The sequence below is a fragment of the Meleagris gallopavo genome, chromosome 8, assembly GCF_000146605.3.
Source record: "Meleagris gallopavo isolate NT-WF06-2002-E0010 breed Aviagen turkey brand Nicholas breeding stock chromosome 8, Turkey_5.1, whole genome shotgun sequence".
In the NCBI taxonomy this organism is placed as follows: domain Eukaryota; kingdom Metazoa; phylum Chordata; class Aves; order Galliformes; family Phasianidae; genus Meleagris; species Meleagris gallopavo.
In genome coordinates, this window is record NC_015018.2 from 27,372,552 (window position 1) to 27,400,373 (window position 27,822).

The 27,822-nt window shown below is 39.8% G+C and overlaps 2 protein-coding genes across 3 annotated transcripts; both read left to right on the forward strand.

Annotated features, from left to right (window-relative positions):
- The first annotated feature begins 4,604 nt into the window (after positions 1-4,604).
- On the forward strand, positions 4,605-21,724 carry LOC100549271 (pancreatic lipase-related protein 2-like). Its single transcript, XM_031554512.1, has 14 exons — positions 4,605-4,713; positions 8,296-8,392; positions 10,039-10,087; positions 10,784-10,938; positions 12,337-12,462; positions 13,955-14,089; positions 15,863-15,971; positions 16,552-16,668; positions 16,755-16,877; positions 17,510-17,628; positions 18,830-18,959; positions 19,463-19,574; positions 20,427-20,594; positions 21,568-21,724. The coding sequence occupies exons 2-14, from the start codon at positions 8,390-8,392 to the stop codon at positions 21,629-21,631; spliced, it is 1,410 nt and encodes a 469-aa protein (XP_031410372.1). The 5' UTR covers positions 4,605-4,713; positions 8,296-8,389; the 3' UTR covers positions 21,632-21,724.
- Positions 21,725-24,471: 2,747 nt separating this feature from the next.
- On the forward strand, positions 24,472-27,687 carry LOC104912031 (inactive pancreatic lipase-related protein 1-like). Of its 2 annotated transcripts, none has more exons than XM_031554513.1 (6): positions 24,472-24,507; positions 24,878-24,926; positions 25,212-25,366; positions 25,511-25,636; positions 26,590-26,724; positions 27,547-27,687. In XM_031554513.1, the coding sequence occupies exons 1-6, from the start codon at positions 24,487-24,489 to the stop codon at positions 27,670-27,672; spliced, it is 612 nt and encodes a 203-aa protein (XP_031410373.1). In that variant the 5' UTR covers positions 24,472-24,486; the 3' UTR covers positions 27,673-27,687. The 2 variants fall into 2 exon arrangements, with proteins under 2 accessions (XP_031410373.1, XP_010713079.1); XM_010714777.2 differs by lacking the exon at positions 24,472-24,507 and adding an exon at positions 24,574-24,704.
- Positions 27,688-27,822: the final 135 nt, after the last annotated feature.

The window sequence follows — 27,822 nt, forward strand, 5'->3', positions numbered from 1 at the left end:
TTAGACTACATTTTTTATTTTTAACATATCAGAAATGATAACATATCAGAATGATTTCACTGGCTCAGTACTTGGGAACTTGCATCCTGAAGGGACTTGTTGGTAGTTCTTAGATCTATTTGTTCCCTTCCTCAGGTAATGTCTACACTCCTAGTTGTGTTATATCAGTTACTAACCCACACGTAATATAAGTGCTCTTGCATTCTGGTACATCTGTCTTCTCAGATAGCATTCCTGAAGGTCCATCACCTCATCCTCTTTTCTTGCAACTCCTCATGAACATTTTTGTAGTGAACTTATTTATCCTCACTCTCCCCCTACACTTCCATCAATGATAATTAATGAATATTTTTTCTCCTACAATAGGCTCCAACTTCCAAAGATGTGCTTGTTATACAGAACGTAAAATAAAATCTTTGGAGCCGGATTTTTGCTGAGACTTTCTGTGCAACCCATGGCTTTAACGGGGACATTTGACATTGTTCTGGAACCAAAGCACAAATCTTTAAATGTGCATTCCCAACACTTATTTCAGATATCCTTCCAAAACCAAAGCTGGCTGGGATTGAAATTGCCACTGGGAGCCTAAACAAGTGTTCATGGACCCATTGCCAAGCTTGTCTACACAAACTGTAGACAGACTTCTTCCTTTGTGTTAAGACAGTATCAAGGGCTTGGCAATTTCAAATGGGCTCCAAGCTGCTTCAAGTTATACTCATTCCAATCATTAAGGAGCAGATGTTGATAGCACGCCCCTATCTACCTTGCACAGCTTTTATCCATTGTAAAACAGAGCCAGGAATTTGCTCTTTATCTTTCACTATCAAGGATCTAAAATATTCCAGAAGGAGCATGCATCATCACCAGCTTTGACATGAACAGAGCACACCTACATTGCTGTGTTACCGGAAAACATACCTCTCCTCCCAGCTGCCACAAGATTGGATGGAGAAAGCACCTTGCAACACCGGAAACATAAGCAATGTCTGAAAATACAGGTTGGCATTGCTGTCAGTCCTCTTTCATCCCATACATTTTTATCGCTAGGGAATCTTGGGGTCTAATGTGCAGAGTCCAAGACAAAACCTAAAGCCATTCTCTTTTGTTTCTGCTGCTTCCATCAAATAATTTAAATGTTTCAGTGTTAATAGGAAATCAAGCATTCAAAAGAATGACTTCACTCTTTTCTCTTTCAGTTCTGTCCATTAGATGGAAAGAAAAGCTCTCTTTCCCTACTAATTTTCCCCCTCCCTATCTTTGGTTACTTCCATCACCATCTCTAAAATTCTCCCCAGTTGCTATTTTCTTAACAAGATACGATGCTCCATAACTCTTCATCTAACAAACACAGAAGTTAACATTCTCTCTGCTTGCTTTGAGTGATTCAGTGACGAGAGAGCATGTATTATGGAAGGTCATAAATATTTATCATCTCCAAAATATTCCTTTTATTGCTGCTGTGAATCACTGAAGGGGATGAACTAAGGGAAATTGGTTTTGCAGCTATTCAATATAAAGTTTGTTCACTTGACCAGACTGAGCACATCGGAGTTAAACAATAGAAATATCAAGAAATTCTTTTATTCATGGCTCTCCCACTCAGAGACTAAAGGTAAGATTCTCCAAGAAGAGTGGTTTTTGTCTATGCATATTAGCAATTCCCTAGGGTTTGCAGTAACAAAGTACTTCCAGGTGACCTCTTTTCAAGCTAAGAAATTCATTAACCAGCTTCAATCTAAAATTGAAATAAGAGAGAAAAATGTTGCTTTTAGAATTTTATTCACTTATCTTGCTATGAAAGCCTTGGTAATTTATACATCACTGCACTTGAAGCGCAGATGCTGAGTTTCCTTTGGAAAACGTGATTTTCTGAGAGTGTTTTGATTCCTACTAATGTGAAGGCCACTACTATCAGAATAAATGTCCTTGATAATTTTCAGGCTGACATTTACAAAACCATCTGGATGCATTCACTTGCATGTTGTCAGAAGCACCTGCAGAAGGCAGAATTTTCTTACCATCCATAAAAATCTGCTATTCCTCTTAAGTCATAAAAAGACCAAGAAAAACTGGCCATTCGTAAAACACGACGTTTCCAAAATGCTGTAACATGGGCTATAAATTCTTCTGGTATTAACTCCAGTTTGTCATTCTGGGCTACATTAATTTAACCTGTACCACTGCACATGCCCTCTGAAATTCACTGATAGTGAGACCATGTGGAAAACGTCTGCGACTCTCCCATATTAGTCAGGCTATCTTTACACACAAAACAGACGAAAAAGAAAACTAAAGAATGCAGTTATGAACTTAAATTCATGCCAAATGCTGATTGCAGTTGTTTGTGTACATTTTTCCCAGGAGGAATTGCATCTCCTGTTTCTTAAGAGCCCATACCTCTGCTCATTTGTAACTGTGGTGCTGGGGGGCTCTACAGCACCAGTTAACACACACAAAGTGCCCACTCCATGGAAATTGCAGCTAAATATCTGAGCATACCCTGCAGTTATGGTCTCCTAACAAACACCTTAAAGGGGCCTGGTTTTCACACAGAGATGTTCAGTAATTTTGGAAGATCTTTCATCACTAATGGAAGCACTAGGTGTACTGGCTGCTTTCCACACAACCTACATGCCAATACACTGACAAATGGGGCACCTGACAGTCCTTATCTCTTTCATGTGGCTCCCCAGCTTTATGCCTTCCCAGACTTATCTAAAGAGCTATATCTGTCTGATACAGGTCCCGTAAGTGCTGCCTAATTTCTATCTTCCAGTCAATGTGTATAAATTAGACTGTAAATCACTTCTTATTAGCCAGATCTCTTCTAGCTAATTTCTTATCTGAAATTACATACTTGTCTTCAGTCTGAGTGATAATTACATGTGAGATCCCAGCACTGACCAACCACTGCTTCCTCAAAATTCCTCTGATAATTCTCCCTAATATTTATCATGTACATGGCGGTGGTTTGCACCACTTTACCAACAAACAAGAATCAAACCACAATCCAAACTTTCACGTAGGCTCTGCAAGGAGCGACACGTACTCACAACATGTTTTTTTTTACAATGAATGTCAAGCATGTTATCATATAGAAAAAATGCATCTTTGCTGATATTTCTGAATTTGTATCATCTCTCAAACAACACAACTATCTCAAGACCACAAACTGGTTTTTCACATAAACCTTAGGTTCAACCCAGGTTACTTCCTGCCCCTAAGCATTTTGTTGAATCACCCCCTGTGTAAGGATGAATGTCACCAGTTCAGTTGCATGAACAGGTAGGTGACTATTGCAGCGCTCATCCTGTAGGTAGCAGCACAGCAACTTGAGGGCTTGCCCGGGAGCTGAAAGACCTGGGTTGTGACACATTCCTTTGACTGAACTCATTCAGACCCATGAACTCCAGGGCAAGAAGAAAAATTGGGACTCACATGATGGACAAGGCATCTAGTCACTAAGCCATTACAGAGAAACAGACACACACTATTATCACCATCCTCTCTTTCTCCTGACACAATACTGAATGAAAGTGCCCGTGATTTCTCAGTGGGGTCAGTATGTGCCAGTTTTATTCAGATCACACCAACAGATGAGAAAGTTTGGTGCTTATTTTGTAAATCCCACGTTCTAGAAGGACACAGATTAGTCAGAACTGCAGAGGGTAGGCAAAGCTTGAATAACTTTACTAGCAAAAGCTAAAAAATTGTCAGGAATCTATATTCTCCCTAAAATGTATGACAACCTTTTCTACCTTCCCCTATTGAGAACTATGCCTCTCTCTGTAAAAACCATGAACAGGCTTGGTTATGCAAAAATGCACAAGGGTTTGTTTACAACAAACTGTGTACAAACATCAGTTGGCTAAAGATGGCTGGTCCTTTACAGTGGACATTTTTATGTCCCTTACGCAGGACATAAAAATTAAGCTCATACTCTGAAATGCATCATAACGGAGGCTTGGTCCATTGCCTACAACAGCAGCCTCTGACAGCCAGCCTTTTCATAGAATCATCGGAAATCCCAAGTTGGAGAAGATCCATTGAGATCATCAAGTTCAACTCTTGGTTCCACAGCTGACCACTTGAAAATTAGACCACAAGACTGAGAGAATTGTCCAAACACTTCTTAAATTCCAGCAGCTTCGTGATATGATCACTGCCCTGGAGAGCCTGTTCCAGTGCTTCTTGGTGAAGAAACTTTTCCTGATATACAACCTGAGCCTGCCCATTGCAAATATTACTGGTCACCAGAGAGAGATCAGTACCTGCCACTCTGCTCCCTCTCATGAGGAAAGACGTAGGTTGTGATGAGGTTTCCCCTCAGTCTCCTCTTCTCTAGGCTGAGAAGTTGTCTATTATGAATGTCCTATATCATACATTGCTTTTAAGTGGCAAAATGGCTTCATGTTTCATTTATTCAAATCCATAGCAAAATCTTCAGAGGCAAAATTTTGATGAATTAGAAGTGATGTGAGAGCTGGAGAGCCAAGAAAAGGGAATATATATTACATCCAGCAATAAGAGTATCATCCTTACTGAGCTTCTTGCTCACCCACATCAAACCAGTAATTAGGCACCGTGTGGGCAGGTCCGCACCCGCGGTGGTGGGACAGAGTCCAGGTGAAAAGAGCCAGGAACAGTCAGGGCTTGGCAGGAGCCATCCGAACACAGCATACAAAGCAGCAACATGGTGTGCAAGCCAGAGTGGTAAGTGGCTGAGAAATCTGTAGGATTTGGGGCAACTTACTAACAGCTGCTTGGGGCTCACGCTTACAAAAAGATTGAGTGGCTTGAGCAGCAGACCTCAGAGCGATTCTGAGGTGACACTGGAGGAAAATTTTTCAGTTCTAGGAAATCCCAATGGGACATGATCGTTTCTGGGCAGCTAAGAAAACTGGGTAGGGTCAGTAGAGCTAAGGTAATGTAATAGATAATGTATCTCTGATTTAAAGAGAGATCAAAGGATGATATTTGTACATGGAATGTGCACTTTTTAAAGGAAAAATACATGAGAATACAAATAATAGCTAAAAATAATAAGTAAGTATTGTTAGGAGTATATTCTAAATACTCCTAAGAAGGAGAAGGCAAATGAAGAATTACTGAACTGTTATATGGAAGAAGGAGGCAGATAAGACGTTTTAGCTGACCACCAGGTATGGAGTATGTTGTTATCAGCAAAAATTATTCTACGCTTTGGAAATGGCCAAAGGCCAATGGCATTGGTCATTAAGCTGACTGATATAACAGTAACCTTTTTATGAAGAACAGAACAGTCCTGGAAAGACATGCAAGTGGCTGGCAGACAGCTGGAGGCTCTCTAGTTAGCATAGATTTGGCACAGTCATCTCCCTAAACTGAACCATAGCTTTGTCTCTGCATGTTTTACTGTCTGAACACCAGTTTAGGGATGAGGTGAGAATGCTTATTTAGGAAATCAAAGCAGATGCTGTACTGTGAGACTGTTTTTAATAGGTTTTCTTTATTACTATCCTGCCATCTCTTTGAATTCTGCACTATTTCTAAGAGACTGACAAAAGCGCCCTGAAAATCCAAATCTTACTGCAGTTGCTAGCGATGAACAAACCTGTGTACAACTTTGCATATATATACTTCCCTTTTAATGGAGCGCTTTCCACATTTAATGAAGAAAACAACAGGCATCAGCATTCTGTGTTATTGAGGCTGATGCCCTAGTTCTCTGTCTCAGATTCATTTTAAGAGGTCAGTAGATACTCACACAACTCTACTATCCAGACCAGACGATGTATGTGAACACTGCCTTGCTTCAATTGCTGCTGTGATGTCCAGTGATCTGGAGGAATGAAAAGGTTCTTGGACATCCTTCCTCTACTGTGATGTTAAACATGTGGGTTTCAGAGCTATTCATTTAGGATCAGTTTCCTCACAGAGAACTTAGCTGAACCTAAAAGCTGGTGAGCCAGCTGGAAAGAAGGCTGGCTAATTGCCCAGATGCTCTTTTACTTATTGTTACTTGTTTGTACTGAAGCGGAGCCAAAGAGCCTTCATCTGGAACCCAACTAGGGGCAATTAACAACCACATCTGAGGGGTGGGGAGGAGACAGAGATGAAATTAAGTCTTCTACCAATTACGCCAATTATGCTGCTCACCTCAGTAAGTTCACTGTACCACCAGCACTTTGTCCAGTGCTGTGCACACAGGGTTTCAGCATGTGAGAGGCACAGGAAACACTGCTGAGTGTGAGCTGCTGAACAGGGACTAAGCCTAGAAAAGGTGGGATTCTTTCTATGCCTGACAAAGAGCATATCCACAAAATACAAAGAAATACAACTAAATTACAAAGAAAAAGCATACTTTCAGGTATTTACATATGGTCAAATGCATACATGATTCCTCTTACCAGGTCTACAGATACTTTTACAACATTTTATCCTCTACTTCTTTTATCCTTTTGTGCATCATTACAATGTTCAGGAGTGCAATTAGCGAGTGCTATCTATATGCCTCAAATCCATGCAGGAATTTAACATGAATCTCCTATAGTCAGGGCTTGCAAGCAAAATTCTGGATGTAGCCTTTGCATTATCAGCGCACCAGAACACCAAAACATGTGAAAGGTTAAAATAAAACACTGGAAAAACAGAAATTAAAATAATATTCTCTGTTCAAGGATAATGACAGTGTATAGGAAGTATGACTGCCATGTTAAGACAGGAAAGATGGAAAAACAGAAACACAAACATTAAAATGAGTTGAAAGAAGATATAAATGCAGAAGGGGGAAAAGCAGATAAATTGGAAAGATGACGTGTTACTGAAAGGAAAGAGGATGCTGCACTTAGCTCTGTCTGCAGATGAGAATGAGCCAGTACTGCAGACTGTCACTGCAGAACTGTTCCTGCTCTGCCTCTGCTTGTCCTGAAAGCAAAGGCTGCTTCCCATCTCAGCAGAGACTTTAACTTTCTGTTTGGTCATAGGATGAAAAAGTGTAATGTATTCTCTACAGCTGCGCCACTTCTCACCGTCACATTAAAATCTGATAAAACTCTATGCTAAAAGCAGATGTGCTTTTTGACTCCAGCTTTTTTATTTTTACTTTTTTACTCCAGCTGGATGCTATTTCAGGACAAGAGAGTAGACTTCATTATTACTGCAGGTAGTTCTTGTTTCACCACTGCTGCTCTTTCAGCACAGCATTCACGGCCAGTGGTAATACCAGTGTTAAATGCTCACATGCAACGTAATGCCAAGAGCTAATTCTCATAAAACCCTAATTAGTAATGATTCATCAGGAGCATTCAGCAACTGTAGTGTCAAAAGCCAAGCTAAAAAACACGATGACATTTTGATCGTGATGTTATGAGATCACGCACAGGAGCAAGAATTGTATCTGTGAATCCAGGAACTGACTTCTGGTTGTTCCCCGTTATATTCTGCGTTGCAATAATTACTCAAATTTTAATCTAGTTAATCTGCACGTTCAACTTTTAATCTACTTAACTGTTGTAATAACATACGTATATCATTTTAATTTCTTAACTAAAGTATCAAGTAGCAGAGCATCATATTGGAATTCAAGTATCATGAGACCACTAATATTGATCTCACAAGGGTGTTGTATTAGGTTGTCATATCATATAATGGAATTCAATTACACAACTTAATCTTCTAACCATTTTTTACACATTTTCTTTCCTGAGTATTGAGTGGAAAATCCCATTATTCTGCATCAGGCTGATACTGGACTGAAACTCCACCAATCTGGGACGTGAAAGTCCTCAAATTGTTCTTCTTATTATTTTATCTGTTAGGATATCAAATTTCTTCAAATCACGTAGGTATGTGCTACTGTAGCTACTTGGGAGCTATGAGCTACCAAAATCCACTGATTTTAAACTATATAGCACTAGCAGCTGTTCTAAGGTCTGGAGTTATTGTCTGAACATAGTATCAACATCAACACTTTTCTTCTGCTGTGAAGAACACCAGCTGGTCTTCGTAAACAGAGAAAAAGAAAAGCATAAACACTTCAGCTGCATCATTGTGTTTTGCCCAATTTTTTCTAGTAAAAATCAAAATCAGGGCATCTCTTTACTTCCTCCATACATGCAATATTCTTTCTTAATTCATGTCTTAAATCTACTGCCCATAAACGTATATGTTGGCATTGCTGCTTTCCTGCAAAATTTGTTTGATTTAACATCTAATTCCCAGTTACCCACATTCCCCATTTTTGTTGTTTTGTATTCTTTCACATTACCAGGTTCACCTATAGATGGTTAACCTCCATTTTTTCTATTTTTTAAGCATGTAACTACGAAATCTGCACCAAAGAAAACAGAAACCTTTTTATACCGTGTAACCACTAAGCACTGAAGAATACAATACGTGTGATAAAAGAATGGTGAGTAAAATTCTTAGCAATTACATAAACAACATATTTTGTTTTGAATGAAAAACAATTTTCTACAGTGAGATTATTAAGTTAAAATTGCTGATAATTAAAAAACCTGACAATTGGGCTTTTCCCCCTTGAACGGACTGTGTCTGTGTTTGTGCACATGTCCCGGGAGGTGTGTAGGTATATGTGTGGGACAGTCATTATTCAGACTTCTTCATATCTCACAAGTCATCCACTGGTGGCTCATGAATCACACATTGAGCAACAGAAGGTGAAGCCATTGTGAAGGATAGCTACTCAACCAGCATACATTTTGTAGATTACAATCTCAACCTTTTTTTTTTTTTTTTGCCTCTAAGCTGAACAGCTGTTTGGAAATGGCTACTGCTGTTGTTGGCAGTGCATATCCCATTTCTCCCTGAGTAAAACAGCTGAGTTGAGCATTCAAGGACCTTTCTGCCAGCAGTGCTGAGCTGAGTATACATGCACCAACAAGTCATTCCTGTTCGTCTGGTTCAGCTCTAAGGCTCTTAAGTGCCCAGTGAGGGAACTTTCCCCCATTAAATCGTATACTGCCTCAACTGTTTTAGAAAGAGGTAATATCTTAATATTCTTCCAGTTCTTTCGCTGTTAGGTTAAGATAAACCAATAATGAAAACCCAACTGCTAAAAAATTACCACCTATTCAAACCACACACATAACAGAACAAATCAGCTTTCCACACACAGACACTAAACAGAAGTTTTCCCTACCTTCCATTACTTCCCTACCTGTTCGTTTCCACTTTCTGCTTTCAAAGATGGAATCTTTGAAGAGAAATTGATCACTCTTGTTTGGCAACAATCTTCCACATTTCCACATTATTTAAAATCATTAGTCATTACTCATCCATTTGCTTCATAAGCGTATTAATTTTCAAGCTGCCTTTCAGATTTCAGGTCTGAAAAAAAAAAAAAACTACAGCTCAAAATGTTTGTTTTATAAGAAAAGTGGAATGTGGAAAATGTGAATTGGGTGCCATATAGAACACCTGGAAGAGGAAACAGTGAAGGATGCAAATGTGGGGAGGAGAATGGTGAAATAAGTGGGGCGCCTGCCATAGGAAAGCCAAGGAAGGAAAGTGCAGAGGAAAGAAATCTGAGTAGAGAAGGAACATGAAAGTGCAGAATTGCAAGGGACCTGGGATAAAAGTAGAAAAACAGCCCAAAGAAGCTGCCGGGTATGCAGATCCATCAAGTTACATGGATCAGTGTTTGTTTGGCCACATTTCCTGCTCTTGGCTGGTAGTCACTACTGACTCAGCAACCTACATCCACCAGTGGATGTACAAGAAATGCAAAGAACAGAAAACTGAATGTGTAGGAAAGTTCAGCTGCCTCACCTTGCTGGCGGTGCTCCTTCTAATGCAGCCTAGAATACCCATAGACCCCAAAGCACGTTGCTAGCTCGTGGTCAAACTGGTGTCCAGCAGGACACTCAGATCTCTTTTTGCAAAGCTGCTTTCCATCTGATTGTCCCCCATGGGTACTGGGTTACTCCTCTTCAGCCACACGTCTTTGTGTTACTCTTTGTGTTACAAATAACTATTTGTCTTTGCAGGACAAATAACTAAATAAAACACCTAACTTGTATATTCAATTTGCTTTAGGTGGTTGGAACATGGATTATTGCATTTTATCTCCTTGGTACAGTAGCAGGTGAGATACATTTTCTATAAACATTCTCACTAGAAGATTATTTTTGACAAAATAATATATAGGAGATAATCACTAATGTTTTTGTTTAAAATTAAGTTGTGATATGACTTATGTGTCATTGTATGGCAGTGTCTATTATTATGCATGGAACAGATGCTAAAGGCTCCACCTCATTTTAATTTATTTAGAATAAAATACACAAAACTTTGTGCCCAAATTGCACAGAATAGAATTGCACAGTCATGTGCCCTCATTCTATCAAGACAGTGCACAAGTTGCCTCTGCACATTACAGCTGTTAACAAAGAATGGCTCAGCAGCAAGGTGCTTAACACAACAGAGGGTGCTAAGAGAGAAAAGCTGAGCTAAAGGGAGCAAGAGACCTATTCAATCAAGAAAATGCTAACACATTGAAAGAAACTATCATCTCATTCATTATAAGGCTGCTGCATATATATCCGTTCCTACAATGAAGTACAGTGCTGCTGGGCAAGAAGGGTGCAGGGGCAATTCTAACACACAGTCCTAAACATATTGCTTTTTAAAATTTTTGATTTAATCCTTTACAAGACAAGAAAATCTGTTGGACTTGATGACCTTAGAGGTCTTTTCAACCAGAATGATTTTATGATTCTACGATTCTACATTATCTGCCTGTAAGCGTCCAAAATACAAAGCAGTTTTTTCTCTATTCTAGGTGACGAAGTTTGCTACCCCAGGCTTGGCTGTTTCTCAAATGACCCACCCTGGTCCGGGATACCAGGGAGACTTCTGACAGGTTTGCCTGAATCTCCTGAAGAGATGAACATCAGCTTCTCTCTCTACACCAGGGAAACAGGAAATAACTCACAGGTGACATTTATTTTTTAACATCAAGAACTGTCTAAAGCTACAAATATTTATTAACTTGTTAAAAAGTCTAAAGCACTCAACATAGAAAATGAGTCAAAATGAGAAGATAGTCTGAAGGTATAGTTATGAATAAACACTGAAGTTTTGGGGGATAAAGCATGAAAACAAAATGTGGTGAAGGAACTCAGAAGTTCAACAGCTTTCCTGGTATTTTCTTGCATAAGGATGTGGCAATTTTTTTTTACAGTGTTCGAGACCACATTCTTCCTTGAAGTCTCTATGCTCTATGCCTCTCTCAATGCTGAAGTTAAGCCAGAACCACTCAAATTGCCTGTGCCCTGAAAATCTGAGCTAAGCAATGTGTAGGAATTGTAAGATGTGGGGCTAGGACCACATCAATTCAGCAGATACATGCAAAGCTGCTGAATCCCTTGCAGGCTCCCAGAGCATGCATCCCTTGTGCCATGCAGGAATGTTTATGATTCCTCTGCCATGAACTACAAGGGCAGAACTGCCTCAGGCACCACAGCTCTCAGCAATTCTGGTTGTCATGCCAAGAGTCCAGCTCAGCTTCTCCAAAGGAGAGAAGTTAAACCTGTAGTTAATTTTTACAACTTGCAGAGCAGGGACGCGTGAGCACACAGCACGCACTCAGCAATGGTTACTCATGCATCTTGGCTGTTGACAAAATAAATCAAAATATACCTTGTACTACTTGCCAGCCACTGAACTTCAACATATCTCTGATCTAGGGCACAACCCTTCCACACCCAGACACCCTGAGCTCACATCACAGATGCTGCATTTATTTAGATTCAATACAGTTGGTCACAGATCATTCAGAGCAAAAAGAAGATGTATAATTAAGCAGCTGGCAACAATTTGTGGTGGGCCAAGGTCAGTTTCACCACTACTGCATGCAGCTCTGCATGATATTCTTTCAGCTTTCCTCAACTGACAGGAAAAAAAAAGAAATAGAAATATCACCTGCACAGAGAAACAAGCTGTTTCCTAAGTGCAGAGCAGCTCATGGAAGCCAAAGCTCAGGTGCTAAAAGGGCAAACAGAACCAGGATGCATGGAGTTTCCAGAGGAGCTCAACCAACTCAGGCCAACAGACATCATCAGATACCACAGCACTTTTGGGCTGTTTCATATGCCCAATATGGAGGTTATTGCTGCACTAAGGAAAACAAGTTAGGGCAACAGAAACCACATGGGCACAGCTTCCTTGGAAATGCAGTGGGACTGAGAAAGGTGAGATAGGAGATCCCTGGGACCCTGCACATTCAAAGCAGATGTGAATCCTACTAAGCATGACCTAGATGGTATTTTAAAAATATTTAAAAGCATAAGTAGATACAAGAGCTTGATTTTTTGTCTGCTTGTTTACACACAGGTGATCTCGGCAATAAACTCCTCAACCATCCAAAACTCACATTTTTCCTCACGTAGGAGAACCTCCTTCATCATTCATGGATTTAGCAGCACAGGAAAAAAAGGCTGGGTGGTAGAAATGTGCTTGGTATGAGACAGCATTCTCTCTTTTCTATCACTGGTTGTATTTACATTCTGTCATTGTGACTTAGACACAAAGGTTCACCTCCTGTTTTGAAATTCATTAAATAGTAGTGGATTCCAGCAAAGAAATTACTATCCAAAGTCAAAAGGTTCCCATTCTGGGTGGTGCTGCACTGTCAAGGCTTCTTGGTCATCTCTGGCATTATGCTACTCTAGAGAATTTTCATCCCCCAAGCTCTACAAATGAGATCAAAGCAACAAACTGAAAGCAGATGTCCTGAGCCTCTACACGGGTGTCACAATCAGATTAGACAGGTCAATTCACTGTGTTTCCTATTGGGAACCACTGAACCATCTTTCAGCCAGACCTTTCTAAATGCTTGTACTCCTCAAGTTTCAGTCTACAAGCACTCTTCTGCTTCAGATATATTCAGCTGACAGTAGAAGAAAGAAGGGGAAAGAAGGAAAAGAAGCATATTTCATATTTCAAATATGAAATGTAGAAGCTACAACAAACCAGAGCTGCTGCAGTCTGGCCAGCAGAGGGTACAGTGTCAGAGGATACAGAGAATACAGTCAGCCTTGGCTCTGACAAAGAAGCAGTGTCTTTTGTAATTTCTTCTTTCTTAGCATTAGCAGAGAAAAGGATAAGATAGAAGAAGACCACTGCTGAATGCTGTCACAGCTCTGCAGAACTATTTTGTTCATAAATCTACGAAAACTTTTAATCCAGAATACCACATTTCCAAATTTTCCTGTAGAAAATAAACAGTAATTCTATCTGCCTCACTAGAAACTATTTCATGGTATGTCTAGAGGAGAGGATGGAGTCCAGGATTCAGTGTCCTACTACTCCAAGGTTCTGCTTTTCTTGTCATTCACCTTTAACCATTTAGCACAGATTTATTTTTGTTTTTGCTCCTTATTCTTTCTAAAACTTAAGTAAGCCTTAATCATAGAAATCTACAACTGCAGACTTTAATACAAGATTATTATAGTGGAAAAAAATCCGCAAGATTGTGGCCACTGCAAAAGTGAGCAGTGCATTAACTGTCTGCTGAATTAGAAACTTTCTAGTTTGCTCTGACCCATTCCAGTCTGACATCCCTTCCTCAGTGTTAAATACATTTGGTAAACAAGTTGACTTCCTATACTATTTAGTTAAGATGACCCTCAAAAAACTGCACATAGCAGCTACTGTGTAGTTGTGTGGCTTTTCCAAGTTATTTAAAACACATATTTCAGTAGCTTATAAAGTAAAACATTTTTTATTATAGTCTTTCAAAATTGAGACTTTGGGAATGAATGGCTTATTATATTCTGCTTTATAAGAAGAATCATTTCAGTGTCACACAGGCTACAGTGAATAATTCTGCTCAGTAAATGAGAAATTGTGTGAATATGTTACCATTTAATGTTTATTCTGACATAATCTTAATCCTTATTTGCTATTTTATGTTTCTTTAAACACTCTGCTCTATGTGCTCCCACATCAGCTGTTACTGGAAGTAGAAAACATAAACTGCATTGCTGTCGATTGGAAAGAAGGTGCAAAAGGCACCTATGTCTGTGCAGTGAACAACATCCGTGTGCTTGGGGCTGAGGTTGCTTATTTCATAAAAACTTTACAGGTAAAAAATACAGCTTTACAAGCTACAATTCTTAAGGAAATATTGCGGGGTGAAGATGATTTGCTTTGATTTCAAACTTTGTGTAATATGGACAGCCAGTGCTTCAGGAAGATCTGTACAATGCATACAGTTGAGATCTAGCTAATTTTACTAATTATCAACTCCGTAAGGAGTTCTCACAGCCACAGAAGTCTCCATTCAAGCTTAGTGCGGTTGAAAAGAGGTGCCAATTGATTAAAGACCAGTAGGTGGCAATACCTTCCCATTTCCACACGATGATACAGGTAAGAGCATTCAGCGGAAAGTAGGCAAGAGACGTTCAGTGTTTACAAGAGGTTATGACAGAATAATACATGTGGTTATAGGTAAATCAGCATCTCAACTGCACCGAAATGAGCAGGAGCTAGAAGTACCACACAGAACCACTTGCTAATGCCACATTAGGTGTCTGCAGGCACAGTAAATTGTCCTGTTGCTTTCTAGTTGTGAACCCCGCATTCACTTTTACACACACTGCACAGAACTGCTCAATTGCAAAGTTTAATACTAGCGTTTCCCTCTGACTTCAAATAGACTTCGGACTGCTCAGATCAGACCCCTGCTTGGTTGCAGACTTGATGCTAGTCAGTAGGCATTCATCTTATGTTGTAAGGTTTATTCCAGAGACTGAAGGCAAAGTATCAACTTTACGAACACCTGAGTATCACAGAACGCTTCTCCAGAGGCCACTGACAGACAATCTCCTGTTTCTACCTAGGGAGCTCTAATAACTAGCCTCACACCTTTGTTTCTTAGTCTTCCTTCCTGGTGTAAAGTCCCAGCTCACTTGAAGTTGGGTCCGGTTTCTCACGGGATCTCTTCATCTGTCTCTTTTCATTTCAGATCTCCATTAGAGCACCAACTTGCAGTCTAGACCTCTTTTCCTTCCATTAAAAGGCTGTATACATGATCCCTAGCTCTTTTCCTAAATTTACAAACTTCTAGAAACTTAAGAAAAGTTAAGCTGTGTTGCAAATATATGAACTGCAGTGAAGACTATTCAAAGGATTCCGTCATCTCTTGATAAGCATAGATAGACTGATAGTAAAGATCTGTTTTTAAAAACAAAATTCATTACAAAAAAAAAAAAGCTCATGCAATTAAGCAGCCAATACTTGCTGACTTTGAACATCACAAACCCAGCATATGCCTGTATGAAATGTGTTCCCTGCAGGCAGCATACATGCTGATTAGTTTCCATTTCTGTCTTCAAAGCACACATAACACATCAGAATTGCAAGTCTTGAACAGGTGACACTTGGCAAAGGGGAGAATGCTTATCAGTCCCCTAAGCTGGTCAGTAAAAATCCCCCTGAGTGATATGATCACATCTTCTAAGCAGACAGACGAGAGAACAGACATTAAATGAGAAAGAGTTCCATAACCAACTCACTGAAGAGAAAGCAAGATCATAGTGATGGACCTTAAAATTAGGGGTTAATCCAAACAGGAAACGTTTGTATTTTGTTACCAGGGGTGACTGAACATGTAACCACGTACCAAGGCTGAGATAGCGAATCCATCATCACTGGGCATTTAAAATTCTAGATTGGACGTTTTTTTACTAAGTTTTAGGGTAATTAAAACAGTAATTATCTCAAGGAATTCTCACACTGTTGGCTAAGCAGGAAGTGAGCCTAGAGGTTCCCAAAGGCCCACAGTGTCAGACGCCTCTTTACTTGCTATTAAAAGCCTGTGTTCTTGTCTCCCAACCACCACCATCTTACTGATCAGAAACTCTTCAGATACTCCCCTCGTGAGATCCACTTAATTGGGCACAGCCTGGGCGCACACACAGCAGGAGAGACAGGCAGAAGGGTCCGAGGTATCCGGCGGATCTCAGGTAGGCTGCTCCTTGGGATGCACACCTAACAGGGTACGCTTTTGATAGAGAGAAGCTTGTAGCTTGCTGGTCTACAGACCAGAATGAAATCATTGGTAGTGCTGCAGACACCATATATGAGTAAGCAGACTTTACACTTCTCAAAAACAGGAATAGATATTATTTTTCTTAGTGAGGTTTAAAGTTCTTTAGGAGAAGGGCTCTTTTTTAGTATGTTTGCAGCATTACTGTCATCCACCGGGCTGCATCAGCACCACACAAAGACAAGCACCAAGTCAAAAATCTTTAGCCTTCCTATTCAGTATGCTTGGCAGATCAGTAATAAAATCACTTGGAATACTTCCTTCTTAGTAATATGATGTCATTATGTATTCTATTGGAAAATGTTTTGCTTTTACTGGGATGAGTTTGCAGGAAGGTTCACAAACCCATGTTACTGCACAGCTGGTTCAGCCTAGCTTACAGTTCACATTATTATTACTCAACATGCCTTGTGTAAGGTTAAATGTCTGACATTGTAAATTGTCAAAAAACATTAACATGCTATATCACTCTTACAATAAATGCGGGGTGCTTTTAGGCTTGGACCCTGCTGGGCCCTATTTTGAAGGCACTCCTCCCGAGGTGAGACTGGATCCTACAGATGCCAACTTCGTTGATGTTATTCACAGTAATGCTGCTCACTTTCCTGCCACAGGTAAGTGTTCATGTGCAAGTAGCTGCAGAGATAAGAATACCACAGAGATACCCTGAGACACTGACAACATCACGTGTGCTCCTTAGGGTTTGGAATGTATAACACTACTGGTCACCTTGACTTTTATCCAAATGGAGGAACTCTAATGCCTGGATGCAATGATTTACTTCTAGAAATGAAACGAAGCGATTTTGAAGCTCTAATTGCAGGTAAGCATGCATTCTCAACACATTCAGTATTCTATTTTCATGAACTGTGAAAGCCTCTATTCCTCTGGGAGAAAACAAAATTGAAAAAAAATTGATTTTTTTGCCCGTTTACTCATAAGTAAGAAGAGGAAATAAGAAATAAAAGCTAGATCAGAATGGCGCTACTCAGGGAACCCTGCAGGGCAAGAGTAGTCAGAGGTATTGCACAGGCGAGGGTTTTGCTTCTGCAGTTGGAAATCAGACCTGCAGAGCATGTAAAAGTAGGGGTTTGGGAGTACACAAATCTAGCGCCATAATGATGTTCCCAGGAGATGTATCCGGCTGAGGGAGGTGGCATGGCTGAACCTGCATTGTGACTCTGCCTGAGATTCCATCAGGCTTTTGAGTGAAAGGCAGAGAAATTCTTTGTTCTATAAAGCTTTTTAAAACTGTACTTAATGTAACTTGCTGCAACATCATATACACAGATTATATATACACTAATTTATAAAATACATGTATAAATACATATGTATATACCTTACTAGCCCACACTGCTATTCTATTCCATGCCTCATGCTGAGGCAAGTACAAGTGTTGTACAGGATAACAGGAAATTATTTAATGGATGCTCATAAATTTTGTCCCAACAGACACTACAATCTTTGGAAGCTGCCATCACTCACGCAGCCACGAGTTTTATTTTAAGAGTATCCTCTATCCCACTGGATTCATTGGATATCCCTGTGAGACATACGAAGACTTTAAGTCAGTAAGTATGTCAGCCTGGGAACAAATGAAATATAAAGAAAATTATCAAGATAGATCACACAAAGCACACCTGAATGTGAATAATTCTGCTTGTGTCACCTAGCTAACAGAAGACCTGAGCTCAAACACCAACTTGAGCAATGCAGGCCAGTAGGAGGAGGCACAGCACTCAGCAGCTCTATTAGCTCTTCCACTTTGGAGAATTAATCTTAAAGCATAGCTGATACCACCGAAACAGGGGGAAAAAAATTAAACCCTATGCAATTCTCACCCTATATGCAAATAGCATATAGGCTAAATACATGGGTTGGCTCTGAAAATAATGCCTGCTCTTTATCTCCATGGAAATTACAACAAATACAAGGAGAACAATCACACTATTTGATAGAGAAAATTCTCAGCTGGAAAACAATATTTTTCAACACAATCAGCACCATTAGGCAGTTCACACAGATGAGCATATGGAGATGCTCTTAATTTTGTGGTGTGACAGCTGTGCACAGCCATCTGGAATGTGGCTTGTCTTTCACGTCACTGTCACCACTGCTGAAATGCACCACCCACTCCTCACTGTGCTCACATCCACTGCTTGGTCTCCAGAAGCATTCAGCAAATGTCAATGAATACCAATGGCTGCCATTTTTTCTGCGTGGAGGGTTTCACTTCCACTCCACTGATTCATATCCACTTCCGTATCAGAAATGCTTGTGTCAGATTGCCCCTCTGCTGCCATCTGTTGCACAGCAACAAATGTAATGGAATATTGGTGGGAAGGTTCAGTCTCTACTGCCATACCACCAACATCCTCCTCTGGCATCACAGGCTAACATAATACAATAGAAGGCATTACTTCCAGAGCAGCCATCATACATGCGATCCTTTTATCCCCCATATAGCATAGCAGACAGGTTCCCTTCTACTGTGAAAGGGAAATAAGGTTTATATTTTGTCCTATACTCTAGCTGAAAAATAAACTCCGCAAAACATTCAGACCATCATATGCACACGTGTCATATCTACTTATTCCATGTTCCACTCATGTGTGTGCAAGTGCAGAACATGATGCCTGATTTTATCAGATTACAACAACATACAGAAATGTCCCAGCTTTGCAAGGTCTGAACAGGATCCTGACCCTTAATTTTGTCACAGCCAGAATGAAAGATGTACTCCTCATTAACTGCTACTCTTATTTTTCCTAGGGAGACTGTTTCCCATGTCCCAAGCAGGGCTGTCCAATGATGGGGCACCACGCTGACAGGTTTCCATATAAACTGAAGAGAGTAAACCAGAAGTATTTTTTAAACACAGCAGCAGAGCCACCTTTCGCTAGTAAGTGCAGAACATCTTTTACAGTTATTCAAGTTGGAAAGTGATTGCTTTGGCATGATTTGTAGTCATCACAGAATCACAGAATCACAGAATTGTAGGGGTTGGAAGGGACCTCCAGAGATCATCGAGACCAACCCCCCTGCCAAAGCAGGTTCCCTACACCAGGTCGCACAGGTAGGCGTCCAGGCGAGATTTGAATATCTCCAGAGAAGGAGACTCCACAACCTCCCTGGGCAGCCCGTTCCAGTGCTCCGTCACCCTCACCGTGAAGAAGTTCTTACGCACATTCGTGTATCAAAAGAGTCATGCTCTTTTGATACAAACATTGGCTGAGACCTCTGGCTGAAAAAAAATGCTGTATTATCAAAATTCAAGACTTTCATTTGCCTTCATGAATGAATTCTGACTAAGAAAATAGAACTTTCCAGGATGCTAGCAGTTTTAGATCTCTCCTATCAATGACAATCCAGTTTTATTCTGCTTTTTTTATTATTTTAATGCAGGCTGGAGACAAAAAGTATTTATCAAACTGTCTGGTGTAAAAAAAATGAGAGGGGACATAAACCTGATATTCCATGACACAGAGGGGAATACAAAAGAATATGAAATTGCCAGGTAGGATAAATTAATGTTTCTCTATAGCATTGAATGCTACTAACATTAATATCTTAATATCTTTAATATGTTAATAAGCAGTGCAAAGCCTTATTTGTTGCACAGTCTTATTAACATTCACTATGAAAATAAGCTGTCATGTAGATAAGATCTATAAGGGCAGAAGGATAGCTGTGACAAGTAGAATTCACTTTCTTTTTCATGAGTCCTGCGATTTTACAGTGACATAGGAACCCCACCTGACAGGAGAAGGGTCACATTTCTAGGAATTGCTCATGAAAAGAAGAAAAACTGCACCTTTTCTACTTATGTCCTTCTGGCTGTGATCACCTGTTGCATACTCACATTAGCACAACAGCTCTCACGCTCACTTGGACTGCATCACACACTGATGTGTTCCCCCCACACGCCAGTAACAGACTCCCCACACTGCCGGTAGCTTGCTGCACAAACTCACACAAAGGGAAACTGTGCCTGAGCTCTTCAAACGTGCAAGGTGGAGGTGTCCTTCCTCCCTAGGATTTACTAAAAACTATGATACAAATGGCACGTTTATGTGGGCTGCACAGTGCTGAAGACACACAGACTGCTACGGCCATCCTAGCTCTGCCTGGATCACACCCCGGTGGTCTCCTGCCACATGCCCATTGAAGCTTTCCAGTACTGCTTTTTGTCCTCTCCCTGCTCAGAGCATGCCACGAAGTCCTGATCCAGGGCCTGTGTTGCTGAAAAGAACAGCAAACGTGCAAATTTCTTTGTAACAAAGGGAAAAAGCTTAATCATGTGATGAATTCATTTTAATCCAGTAAGTCCTTTATCGTTACATCACTCCTGTCTGCATTCTATTTCCAGTGGAGTCCTCTCCGGTGACAAAGTTTATACAAAATACCTTGATGTTGAAATTGACCCCCAGAAAACTAAAAAAGTTGAATTTCTCTGGAATAAAACCATATTCACTCTGCTCTGGGCAAGAATGGGAGCAGAAGCGGTCAATATAATTCATGGAGAAGATGGACGTTGGTGAGTATGTCCTTTTAACAGATCAAAAAGAATAGGAAAGGAGCTCAAAACTCTAAGAAACAGGATTTAAAAATGGTCTTGATAAACTGGACACGTGGTTTGCAATCAGCAGCACAAACTTCAGTACTTTCAAGGCCAAGATACTGCTCTTTGGACAGAAACTGAAACGTTCCAACACAAAGCAGTGAAAAAATGTTTGGAAAGGAATCCATCAGTGAACAATTTAAGGAGCATGTGGTGCCACAGCAGAACAACTACAAACCAACAAGTCTTATTCCCAGGTGCATTACTACACAATATAGAGGATCCAGAGAGTAATTATTCTAAATTAATTGGCTGGGCTGAGAATGTAACCAGGAGTAGGATCACGTATGATGCACACAGATTGAAGTCCAGATAAAGAGCAAGAGGAAGAGATTTAGAAAAGAAAATCTGCATAGAACAGGTGGAGGAAGTGTACACCTCAAGACAAAAAAGCTGAGGGTGGGGCATAAAGACAGATAGACAAGTTGTGAAAAAGCACAGTGTACTGTTTCACATGGCTATGGGTTTAGGTCAATAACTGATTGGTATATTTTACAACAGAAAAAAATAAATGTTAGATGTCAGGAAAATCTTTCTTATCATTTGGCGTTGGCACGGATTATTTAGATAAGGTCCCCAAAGAAGCTGCAAAGCTGTGGGAAATCTAGTGAAACAGATGGCCTCACTTAAAAGGGGTTAACAAGGCGGTTTTCTGACTTCTTACCTAGAGCTCTACTTTTGTGAACCTAGAGATGAATTACATCTTTCTACCAAAACCCAAATTTTACAGCTTCCCCATAAGAAGGAAATTCGCCTTGTCACTGCTAACAAGTGAATGCCAATAGGCTTTTGGGAAGGCTTGCATGGGATTATGGAGCAAATTAACCTCAAGGTGAGAGCTGACGTCTTTTCTGTGCCTTTCCCTTGATCAAAGATTTTTCCTTCCCAGGTCAACTTTCTGCGGCCGTGGAACAGTGACATATGGAGTTCCCCAGCTACTTACACCTTGCTAGAGGTCACCAAGAGCAGCTGTTCTGTACACCACAGCTGAGTAAATGACCAATGTGTGTGGCAATGACACTGTACAAGGCTATTAAAGCAAATTCTTAAGCTGACTGTTTCTTCTTTAATTTTGACAAACGCATTTGGAAATTCTGAACTTTTTCAAGTCAAATTCAAGTTTATTGCACTTCTAAGTATGCAAGCAACTGAAAATCATGTATACTTATAATACCAACACAGTCTTACTCTAATAGTATCCTGAGAAAAGTAGGTAAAAACTTCATTTTAAATGTATTTTGCAGGTTGGAAGAGGGAGTAGAAGCATACTCCATCCATGTTGTGAACATCCTGGTACTGCAGTGCCTCCAGGAATGGAGACTGCTTCTCAAATTTTTGGCTAAGACAAAGTACGGTATCCATTAATTTGAATTTAGGTTCATATGATACTATTCTGTGGTCAGATGTTTGAGAATAACAGATGAGCTAGTTCAGATTCCTGCATATATTTATACATATAAATAAAGAGAGGGAATACATTATTTCTTCCAGAAAGTTTTATATTTAGCATGATATGTTTGACCAAGCCATTTTTAACTTGAAAAGTACCCAGACCTAAGAAGCAGACTTTGAGCAACAAGACTTTGAATTACTCCAGACTTTGTAAACACTGGGACTATTTCACATTGAAGCAAACACTGCTGTTCTGCAAAGCACAGTGTGCACGAGCCACCTGGGGCTTTAGGAGACCAAGGCAGTTGGCATTTTTCCAGTACAAAGACCAAGTCAAAGTTAATGACTAGGAAGAAAATGAGTTAATCTTTTATTCCCTCCCATTCCCCCATTTTGAGAAGCAATGCACAAGCTAGATAGACTTCCAATAAATGTCAATAGAAATACATTATTTTGAACATTTGCAATGAGTATAAATATTTGAATGAAAACTTAAAAAAAAAAACCCACACCCAAACACAACCCTACTCATACATAGCATGAGTATAGTATTCTTGCCTAAACACTAACCAAACAAAATTAAAAGTACAGTTAAACACAAGTCTGATGTTCAGCCAAGACAGATTTGCAGCCGTCAGTGCTGCAAATCCCTCAGGCCTAACAGGCAGCAAAGGAAGCACAGACAATGCCAGGAAGGCCCACACCACGTTGCAGGAGCAAGCTGTGGCCTTCCTGCAGCATGTGAAATCCATTCCACTAATGGACCTGCTTCAGGCCCTCTTCCTATTTTAGATATCGGCATGTTCCACACTAAAACATAGCTGGGTCTTTATTTGCCACTTGCTTTCTCAAAAGCCATCCTTCTTTTGACAGCCCCTGAACTGAAGTTTCTGGCCCCAAGAGCCAGAGCAGTCTACAGAGAGCAGTGGCTGGGCCACGAGATATAGGTTTGTCCTGTTTTTCAGTTTGTCATATTTTTTTCACCATGTTGTATCAGAGAAGCTGACTACTTAGTATAAAATCTTGCTTAAACCCTTTCCATTAGCTCTTACATTAAATTGGAAAGATTGTTCCCACCTCATTTTGAACAATTACTTAGTTCTAGCAGGACATCTGATGTTTCTTCTGCATCACTGATAGGAAGATACTTAACAAAAAATTGCTTCTTCGATCAAATATTAAACACTGAGATCTAAATGAGTATCAGAAGTAATGCTTTAGGAAAAAAAAAAAAAGACAACTTTTAACCATAGAATCATTTGAGTTGGAAGTCCAGCTCCCCTGCAATGATCAGGAGCACCCATAGCTCGATCAGGTGCTTAGAGCCCTATCCAGCCTGACCCTGAATATCTCTGGGGATAGGGCTTCCACTTGCATGGACAACACTTGATACACATGCACACAGCTGGTATCCAGTTGGTCTTTCCCCGAAACAGAGATTAGGGAATACCTGTTCTTGAAAGTTACGTGTTAATGTAAGAAGTAAAAAAAGAAAAAGAAAAAAAAAAGAAAAGAAAAAGGACACTTGCTAGGTGAAAAGTTGCTCTGCATTTTGCTTGTTTATTTTTGTCCACTTATGCCATTTTCCTATGGATGAACAATGAACAAGCCTAAGGGGTTCCCAGATCCAGGACTGCACATTTGCACAGACTGTTTTTCACCCTTTAGTTGATGTCTTTAGGACATTGACCTCCTAAGTTTTGTAATACTGCTACAAAACACAAAGCAGCCAGATCCCAGTGTCTAGGTGAATTTTGTATGTTATTGGTATATATTTGCAGCCTGGTTTCTGAAAGTTCATTACTTAGACATTTTCACAAAACCTGGGTTATAATGGGAGTATATGAAGCATCCACAGGGGCTGACACCCATCCTTCTACATCCCAGAACTTCAACGTGGAAACAAAACAGACACTAGGAAAAGGTCAGACTCTTTCATTAGGAGAAGACCTACAGACAAATATTCCTGATGGAACAAGGCTTCTCTGAACAGAGTTGGTATCAGAAAGTGTGCACAAAAGACCCAGAAGGACAGGAGCATTCCACACAGAGCCACTTGATGTGGGTTAGAGAAGCAGTCTTAAAAACTTATCACCTAGTAGACTCCCACATCCCAGCTATACAACACTAAAAACAAAAGCCTTCCCAGCTAAGAGAATCCAGTTCTTCACAACATAAATTACTGCTTGGGAATTGCCCTACATCTGGAGCAACAACCTCATTCTGGGTTCCAGCACATCAACTCAAGAAATCTACATATGTCAGTTTTAGACTTCACAGATAAATCAGCCCTAAAGACATTTTCCAGTTTAGATATAAACTATAATCTGAAATAAACAAATTTTACTATCTTTCTAGGAACACTTCCAAGGATACAGCAAAGTATAAAGTACATGCAAAGTTTGCCCATTACAGCATGAACTTCCTAGACTGCACAGTAAGTAGTTCAGGTTTGGTGGAGATTTATTTGTCTTGTCAGGTGAATGGCTTAAAGGGGAATGGTAGCACATGTAGCTGTCCTTATGCTAGTTCTAAATTAGCAGGCATACAACCTAGTAGCAGGACAAAAATCTCTCTGGACTTGAGCTAAGCCACTAGCAGATTTTGCAGCACCATAAGCTCCGCTGGAGACAGGTAACATAAAGCTGACTCATATGTCTCATGTGTGGCAGTCATACATTTAGGTTGCAGGGAAGAAAGATCAGGGCCCTTTTCACCATAAGAAAAATCAGCACCAGGAAGACAGGTGGACTTGGTAATCAAGCAGGTTTGCAAATCCTAGCTGCTTCTTTTTCCCGCTGTTCTAGATGCTTCGAATTGGGATATTCTTGCTATTTCTTCTCTGCACAGCCAGAGGTAAGTATATGGGGCTATTGTTTATAAAGCCTTTCTATGATGCTTGACCTTGTGAGATATTTTTCTGCACTCATGCAGAATGGGTGAGCAACGAGATGAGCTTCTTCCTTGGGGAAAACTGTTGATTTTGAGAGCTGAGACAAGGCAACAGCTGGACTATGCACTATTTAAACTGGAGAATTTTCAATAGGCTGAGAGATGTCTAGAGAAAAGAGTCTGTATGTTATAACTACCAGTCTGCTCTTTACTCATTCAAATATTCTTGGTCCGATCTGTGTGCTACAGGCTCTGAAGTTTGCTATGACAGAGTGGGATGTTTCACAGATGATATACCATGGTCTGGAACTGCAGAGAGACCAATTTATAGATTACCCTGGAGCCCAGAACAGATAGGTACCCAGTTCTTCCTTTACACAAAAGAAAACAGTAATAACTATCAGGTAAGAACTAATGTGGTTTAAATATTGGTAAATTACAAAGCTTTTACATGTCTGTACAAATGAACAGAGTTCAGCTCTGCACAATTTTGATGCGCTCTTTAAGAAAAGAGTTTTAAAATTTTAATAATTTAACATCTATAACAGGAGATATCTGCAGTTAACTCCGCAACAATTGGGAGCTCAAACTTCAAAACAAGCAGGAAGACAAGATTTGTTGTTCATGGATTTATAGATGAAGGAGAAGAAGGCTGGCCCGCAGATCTGTGCAAGGTACGAACCACAGGAAAATCCTGTCCCTAGGAAGTTCCTCAGTTGGCATTTACAAATATATCGCTGTACATTGTTTGCTTTCTCTCTCTCTAATCACTATATTTCATAGTACTCTAGCGATAAGAAAGGGAGAAAAGAGGACATATTTAAGCTGCTAATAATTTGAAAATATGTTGTTCAGTATGTTGAGGAAAAACATTAGGGAAAATGCATGAAATTTTTCACTTTAGTGAAGTGAGTGACAACAGGATTTGGCTCAGTGAGAGTCTTTTTCCTGCTCAAAACAGCTCAAACCTGGAGCTCTTTGCTTTCTATTGATTTTTGCACTGACTCTACAATTTCTCAAGATGTTTCTTAATCTTTCTCCAAAACAGAGCTGCAATTCAAATTTGTGGCCTTCTCAAATCCTCTAAACATGGTTTCCATGCAGCTGCGAAAGAAAGCTGCTAGTCATACAGCACACAAAGCAAAATATTAGTTCATGGCACATGATCTATATGGACAATGCTTTTAATTACGTATTCACACAACTCCAATTTTCTTTAAATTATGTATTCCTATTTTACTTAAATGAAAATTATAAGGAATATAGTATTTCACATTTATCAAGTATTTCACATTTATTGCATCCGTATTGCCTGCTTCTCTTTGTTACTAGCTCAAAAGAAATTAAATTTATTTGACAGCTTCTTGATGAAAAATATCTATGTTGATTATCACTTTCAGGACATGTAGGATTGACTGTTGGACTTGTTAGTAATTTGTTCCAACTAACAGAAATAGATTGATCTTTTAATAACTTCCTGTTTTGATTCTTAAGATGTTCCCATATGTATTCATGCAGCATTTATGAATTTGGCTGTATTAAGCACTATGAATCCATTTCAGATTGTACTTCCATGGGACTATTTTAATTTTAATTTTTTTATTTAATTTTATTTTTTACAAAACAGAGGATACTTACAGTGGAAGATGTGAACTGTATTGCTATAAGCTGGAAAAAAGGTGCAAGATGTCAGTACTCTCAGGCATCGAACAACGTCCGTGTTGTAGGCGCTGAAATTGCATATTTTGTCAACGTGCTCATAGTAAGAATCTCCTAATCATATAACTAAATATATAAAGCTGATCTGGAAACTTTCATGAATGCGAATGTAAACAGCATTTTTCTACTCAGTGATTATTTTAGAAGTTCAGCTGGAAACAACAGACTTATTTCTGAGCTGGAGAACTGTGATGACAGAAGGGTTAGTCAGCTTAGAGGATTGAAATTCTCCAAGATAGCTGAACAGTTATTCCATGGATGTTAAGAGTTGTAAAGAGCTGTGTAGTTTTAAATATGCAGAAATAATAAGCAGTAAATTGCCTTTTTATGGAGACAAAAATCTACAAAGAAGCTCTGAAAAGCAGCTGTGGTCATCAGAACAACTGCTCTCAGGTGAGCTGGAGTACCCGGGGCCAACAGGGACCCTCCCAGCTGCCTCCAGGGAAGCCATCGTGCAGAGCCTGAATGTACAGAAGGTGTAATATGCCCCCTTCTCAGCCACTTTACATGGGAAGCAACGATTGGTTTGAAGCCTTCTTTTAATCCAATTGCTTTTGACACATATTCCCCATACGAGAATTCCAAATTACTCTTCGTGGGTCTAGGATGTAAAAAGGATGTTGAGGCTCTCAGGATTTGATGCTAGAGCTGTCTAGAGTTTTAAGAACATCCAAATGAGGGCAGCAGATGAATAAGCAGCTTTGAAGAAAATACATATCTGTGTTTTGGATTTAAGTACCTAAACTGGCAAAAATGTACCAAAATCCTATAGGAGCCTATAAGAGTTTTCAGCCCATTTTTAATTCTCTCTGTTGTTGATAAAAACGGAAGTAGAAAATTATTTTCTAAATATTTATTTTCTCAGGATCAATATTCATACTCTGCAGCCAATGTCCACATCATTGGTCACAGCCTTGGTGCACACGTGGCAGGAGAGGCTGGCAAGAGAAGGCCAGGGATTGGAAGAATAACTGGTAAGGGAGGGATTTGAGTCCCAGCTCATACTAAAGACACCATTGCTTAATGAACAGCACAGGAGCAATGCTGTAATGCAGCAGCATTCCACTGTCATTGCTATAAGTGAGCTCAAAATAATGAATGTACAGATTCAGTAGCTATCGTTATTGGGTGTTATTAAAAA

Excerpts from the sequence above, each read along its gene's own strand:
- LOC104912031 (XM_031554513.1), top strand. The coding sequence starts at position 24,487 with ATGAACTTCCTAGACTGCACA. Across the intron at positions 24,508-24,877 it reads TGAACTTCCTAGACTGCACA|ATGCTTCGAATTGGGATATT; the intron begins GTAAGTAGTTCA and ends CCGCTGTTCTAG. Across the intron at positions 25,367-25,510 it reads AAAACAGTAATAACTATCAG|GAGATATCTGCAGTTAACTC; the intron begins GTAAGAACTAAT and ends CATCTATAACAG.
- LOC100549271 (XM_031554512.1), top strand. Across the intron at positions 19,575-20,426 it reads AAAGAATATGAAATTGCCAG|TGGAGTCCTCTCCGGTGACA; the intron begins GTAGGATAAATT and ends TTCTATTTCCAG. Across the intron at positions 20,595-21,567 it reads CATGGAGAAGATGGACGTTG|GTCAACTTTCTGCGGCCGTG; the intron begins GTGAGTATGTCC and ends TTTCCTTCCCAG.